This window comes from Salmo salar, chromosome ssa16 (assembly GCF_905237065.1).
Source record: "Salmo salar chromosome ssa16, Ssal_v3.1, whole genome shotgun sequence".
NCBI classification, from domain to species: domain Eukaryota; kingdom Metazoa; phylum Chordata; class Actinopteri; order Salmoniformes; family Salmonidae; genus Salmo; species Salmo salar.
The window spans coordinates 11,381,901-11,387,900 of record NC_059457.1 but is presented as its reverse complement, the minus strand read 5'-3'; the positions used below and the strand labels follow the sequence as shown (position 1 = coordinate 11,387,900).

Below are 6,000 nucleotides of genomic sequence, written 5' to 3'. Positions count from 1 at the left end.
CCCAAACTGCTACAGACCTATATCTATGCTACCCTGCCTTTCTAAGGTCTTCGAAATCCAAGTTAACAAACAGATCACGGACCATTTCGAATCCCATCGTACCTTCTCCACAATGCAATCTGGTTTCCGAGCTGGTCATTGGTGCACCTCAGCCACGCTCAAGGTCCTAAACGATATCATAACCGCCAGCGATAAGAGACAATACTGTGCAGCTGTATTCATCAGCCTGGCCAAGGCTTTCGACTCTGTCAATCACCACATTCTTATTGGCAGACTCAACAGCCTTGGTTTCTCAAATGACTGCCACGTCTGGTTCACCAACTACTTCTCAGACAGAGTTAATGTGTCAAATCGGAGGGCCTGTTGTCCGGACCTCTGGTAGTCTCCATGGGGTGCCACAGGGTTCAATCCTCGGGCCGACTCTTTTCTCTGTATACATCAATGATGTCGCTCTTGCTGCTGGTGGTTCTCTGATCCACCTCTACGCAGACGACACCATTCTGTATACTTCTGGCCCTTCTTTGGACACTGTGTTAACAAACCTCCAGACGAGCGTCAATGCCATTTAACTCTCCTTCCGTGGCCTCCAACTGCTCTTAAATGCAAGTAAAACTAAATGCATGCTCTTCAACCGATCGCTGCCCACACCAGCCTGCCCACTACTCTGGACGGTTCTGACTTAGAATATGTGGAGAACTACAAATACCTAGGTGTCTGGTTAGACTGTAAACTCTCCTTCCAGACTCACACTAAGCATCTCCAATCCAAAATTAAATCTAGAATCGGCTTCCTATTTCGCAAACAAAGTATCCTTCACTCATGCTGCCAAACATACCCTCGTAAAACTGACCATCCTAACGATCCTTGACTTCGGCGATGCCATTTACAAAATAGCCTCCAACACTCTACTCAGCAAATTGGATGCAGTCTATCACAGTGCCATCCGTTTTGTCACCAAAGTCCTAAATACAACCCACCACTATGTCCTGTATGGCCTCATTGTCTGGCCCTCACTTCATATTCGTCGCCAAACCCACTGGCTCCAGGTCATTTATAAGTCTTTGCTAGGTAAAGCCCCGCCTTATCTCAGCTCACTGGTCACCATAGCAGCACCCACCCGTAGCATGCGCTCGAGCAGGTATATTTCACTGGTCACCCCCAAAGCCAATTCCTCCTTCGGCCGCCTTAACTTACAGTTCTCTGCCGCAAATGACTGAAACGAACTGCAAAAATCACTGAAACTGGAGACTCATATGTCCCTCACTAGCTTTAAGCACCAGCTGTCAGAGCAGCTCACAGATCACAGCACCTGTACATAGCCCATCTGTAAATAGCCCATCCAACTACCTCATCCCCATACATTTTTTTCTTTTCTCCTTTGCACCCCAGTATCTCTACTTGTAAACTCATCTTCTGCACACCTATCACTCCAGTGTTTAATTGCTATATTGTAATTATTTTGCCACTATGGCCTATTTATTGCCTTACCTCCTTTATCCTATCTCATTTGCACACACTGTATATAGACTTTTTCTATTGTATTATTGACTGTATGTTTGTTTATTCCATGTGTAACTCTGTGTTGTTGTTTGTGTCGCACTGCTTTGCTTTATCTTGGCCAGGTCGCAGTTGTAAATGAGAACTTGTCCTCAACTAGGCTACCTGGTTAAATAAAAATGATAGAATACATGAAGAGTAATTACTTTTTCCTTCACACCTTTGCTGGTACTGATTGCACGCACTAGGAAAGCAAAATGCAGTAGCGGGACATAATAGTATGCCAATTTCTCTAATAATTTCCAAGTGTACAAATCAAATGTTCTTTGTCACATGCGCCGAATACAACCGGTGTAGACCTTTACCGTGAAGTGCTTACTTACAAGCCCTTAAACAATGCAGTAAAAAAAATAAACCAAAGTAAAAAAAAAAAAAAGTTACAATAAAATAGCGAGGCTATATATACAGGGGGTACCGGTGCCGAGTCAATGTGCGGGGAACAGGTTAGACAAGGTAATATGTACATGTACAGTGCATTCGGAAAGTAGTCAGAACCCTTCACTCTTTCCACATTTTGTTACGTTTAAGCCTTATTATAAAATTGATCAAATAGTATTTTTTTCCTCATCAATCTACACACAATACCCCATAAAGCCAAAGCTAAATTTATTAAAAATGAAAAACTGAAATATCACATTTATTTCATTTCAGTCATTTTTTTAGCAGACGCTCTTATCCAGAGCGATTTACAGTAGTGAATGCATACATTTCATTTCATACATTATTTTTTTTCTGTGCTGGCCCCCCGTGGGAATCGAACCCACAACCCTGGCGTTGCAAACACCATGCTCTACCAACTGAGCTACATTTACATAAGTATTCAGACCCTTTACTCAGTACTTTGTTGAAGCATCTTTGGCAGCGATTACAGCCTGAAGTCTTCTTGGATATGACGCTACAGGCTTGGCACACCTGTATTTGGGGAGTTTCTCCCATTCTTCTCTGCAGATCCTCTCAAGCTCTGTCAGGTTGTATGGGGAGTGTCGCTACACAGTATTTTCAGGTCTCTCCAGAGATGTGCGATCAGGTTCAAGTCCGGGCTCTGGCTGGGCCACTCAAGGACATTCAGAGACTTGTCCTGAAGCCACTCCCACGTTGTCTTGGCTGTGTGCTTAGGGACATTGTCTGGTTGGAAGGTGAACCTTTGCCCCAGTCTGAGGTCCTGAGCACTCTGGAGCAGGTTTTCATCAAGGATCTCTTTATACTTTGCTCTGTTAATCTTTCCCCCAATCTTGAGTAGTCTCCCAGTCACTGCTGCTGAAAACATCCTCACAGAATGATGCTGCCACCACGCTTCACCGTAGGGATGGTGCAAGGTTTCCTCCAGACGTGACGCTTGGCATGCAGGCGACTGAGTTAAATCTTGGTTTCATCAGACCAGAGAATCTTGTTTCTCATGATCTGAGAGTCCTTTAGGTGCCTTTTGGCAAACTCCAAGCGGGCTGTCATGTGCCTTTTACTGAGGAGTGGCTTCCGTCTGGCCACTCTACCATAAAGGCCTGATTGGTGGAGTGCTGCAGAGATTGTTGTCCTTCTGGAAGGTTCTCCCATCTCAACAGAGGAACTCTGGAACTCTGTCAGAGTGACCATCGGGTTCTTGGTCACCTCCCTGACCATTCTCCCCCATATGGTCAGTTTGGCCGGGCGGCCAGCTCTAGGTTAGAGTTTTGGTGGATCCAAACTTCTTCCGTTTAGGATCGATGGTGGACACTGTGTTCTTGGGGACCTTCAATGCAGCAGACCTTTTTTGGTACCCTTTCCCAGATCTGTGCCTCGACATAATCCTGTCTCAGAGCTTTACAGACAATGCCTTCGACCTTATGGCTTGATTTTTGATCTGACATGCACTACCAACTGTGGGACCTTATATAGACAGGTGTGTGCCTTTCCAAATCATATGCAATCAATTTAATTATCCACAGGTGGACTCCAATCAAGTTGTAGAAACATCTCAAGGATGATCAATGGAAACAGGATGCATCTGAGCTCAATTTCGAGTCTCATAGCAAAGGATCTGAATGCTTATGTAAATAAGGTATTTCAGTATTTATGTCTAGAAAACTTGATTTTCGCTTTGTCATTATGAGGAATTGTGTGTAGATTGATGATTTTTTATTTTATTTAATCAATTTTACAATAAGGCTGTAAAGTAATAAAATGTGGAAAAAGCGAAGGGTCTGAATACTTTCTGAATGCTTGGTGGGTAGGGGTAAAGTGACTATGCATGGATAATAAACATCGACTAGCAGTAGCATAAAAAAGGGAGGGGAGGGGGCTCAATGCAAATAGTCCGGGTAGTATGTCATTGTTTTACACTGCTAGGACCTTACGTTTAACAGTACAAATGTGTATTTAATTTGGTATATTTGTATTTATTCATATATTATGTATAATATGTTTTAATAGGCAACAAAGGTAACCTAGGTCTATATGAGCCCAATCGTAGGCTATCCACAAATATATATAGCAAAAAAAATAGGTTGCTTTAAATCCTATTTACAATTCTACAAACAGTAGTCCCAGTGCAGTCCCCTCCGCGTCTCCCTGTGCTTCTGTACTGCTCTCTGACCCCGGTGGCAGTCCTCTCGCACTGCACTGCACTCTCGGGCTCCCCCCTCCTTCTCGTTTCACATCGAGGCTCCTTACTCGCTCTTTGCCTGTCTGTCGCATTTCCTCAATAGCCAGCCGAGGGTCTCTCAGGGTCGAAGGTTCTGCCCTGCTAGCCACGACCTCCACCTCTCAAGAGTTGAATTCTCTGCTTTATCTATGGGACCGCGTTTTTGAAAACATATCGGGTTAACCCGGAGCTGTTATCGGCCGAAGGAAAGGAACTCGCTACCCGGTTGGCAAGAAAATCGTTGGGAAAAAAATAACGAGGCAGGCACAAAGCGGTGGGTTAGAGGTGGCTTGTCATTTACGAGCCATATGGATACAGAGGTTTCTGCAGAGGCTATAGATGTTGCTATTCGTACTATTTTTAGATGCAATAACTTGGTTTATGTTTGTATTTTATTCCCTGTAATGCAGGATAGAATAAATTAGGAACAACACAATCTTGTAATCTCGGGTGTCAGAGGTCCAATTTGGTCTCTTTTCCATATTTCTCTTTTTAGGCAGATTGGTAGAAATGGTGCATAGGATTTTTTTAATTCCCTCTTCATAATGTTGCAGTGTGAAACAAAAGAGGGAACAGATTTTACGTAAAATATCCTCTTCCAATTTAGTTTGTAAGACAATCAGCGTGATAAAGTTGAGTGGTGGAAAATGTAGTCTGTCTGCATCTCTGTTAATTTGCTCATGTTAAATTCGTCCGGGTTGTTATGTTTTTGTTTTCACTTTATATTGTCTTGACCGTTATAAGTTGTTTGGTCAAAGTTCATTTACGTCATCTAGCCAATAGGCCTACTGCAACTATAATTCACTTGGTTACATTGTATCAATTTACAGAGTGACTATTACATTTGTAAAAAAATATTTTCTACTACATCATTGTTAGGTTTTAATGTCTGGTCTTATCCTATCTACTGTAGGTAAAATCTATCAGCAGAAATTAACAAGACATATGTAGGGCTTCATTTCTGATATTAGTGGTTGAATTATTATTGTAACTATGTATTCTGAATGTTTTCTTGTGTGTTTTTGTACAATACTCAGTTAATGCTGTCATTTAGTTTATTTGAATTAAGGCTCAGTTAATGCTGTCATTTAGTTTATTTGAATTAAGGCTCAGTTAATGCTGTCATTTATTGCAGCATATTTTTTTAATGAACATACGGCACAATTATTGTATATTAACATTGGCTCCTCTCTTTCTGTTTACGGTGGTACAGATTGTCCAGGGGGCCGGTGGGTCTGAGTTGGTGAGCTGAGCGGGGCCATTCTGAATGATGCCTGCTTCCTAGAATGGTCCTGGATCCTGGTAAACTAACTGCCCATGTCCCTAGCAGTGGAGCCATGGCTCACAGAAACCCCCCCTCTCAGGGCAAGGTGACCATCACTGTGGACGAGTACAGCTCCAACCCCACACAGGCCTTTACCCACTACAACATCAACCAGAGCCGCTTCCAACCACCCCATGTCCACATGTGAGTATCTATCTATCCACAGACTGCATTATATCTATCTCCCTTTCATCTGAAGGGCCTTTTACAGTGCACAGAGTATTGATTGATGGGGTTCAAACACAAAAAAAAGTGTGTATATATAGACATCTGTCCTCACTACCTTTACCACCAACCTCCAGCTGGTGGTGCCTTCTGTATTCTCTCACCACATATTAGCTTGTGATTCATACAGAAGAATAGATGGGGGATGATTTTTTATTTAATTTGATTGGTTTGTGAGTTATCTGCCCTGCCAAATAATCTACAGTGTGTGAGGCGGAGGCCACCTTTCATGTTATCAACTTAACGGAGGTCAGAGGTGCGGTGGGTTTATAAGCTA

At 42.9% G+C, this 6,000-nt stretch overlaps 1 protein-coding gene across 1 annotated transcript in view; it reads left to right on the top strand.

The window, feature by feature from the left end:
- Positions 1 to 4,154: 4,154 nt before the first annotated feature.
- The window catches only part of LOC106573238 (metallophosphoesterase MPPED2), a 46,597-nt gene continuing 44,751 nt past the window's right edge, over positions 4,155 to 6,000 (top strand). Inside the window, exons 1-2 of the mRNA XM_014148111.2 lie at positions 4,155 to 4,448; positions 5,388 to 5,642. Coding sequence (XP_014003586.1) covers positions 5,461 to 5,642 — 182 coding nt within the window. The 5' untranslated portion in view covers positions 4,155 to 4,448; positions 5,388 to 5,460. The remainder of the gene's footprint in view (positions 4,449 to 5,387; positions 5,643 to 6,000) is intronic.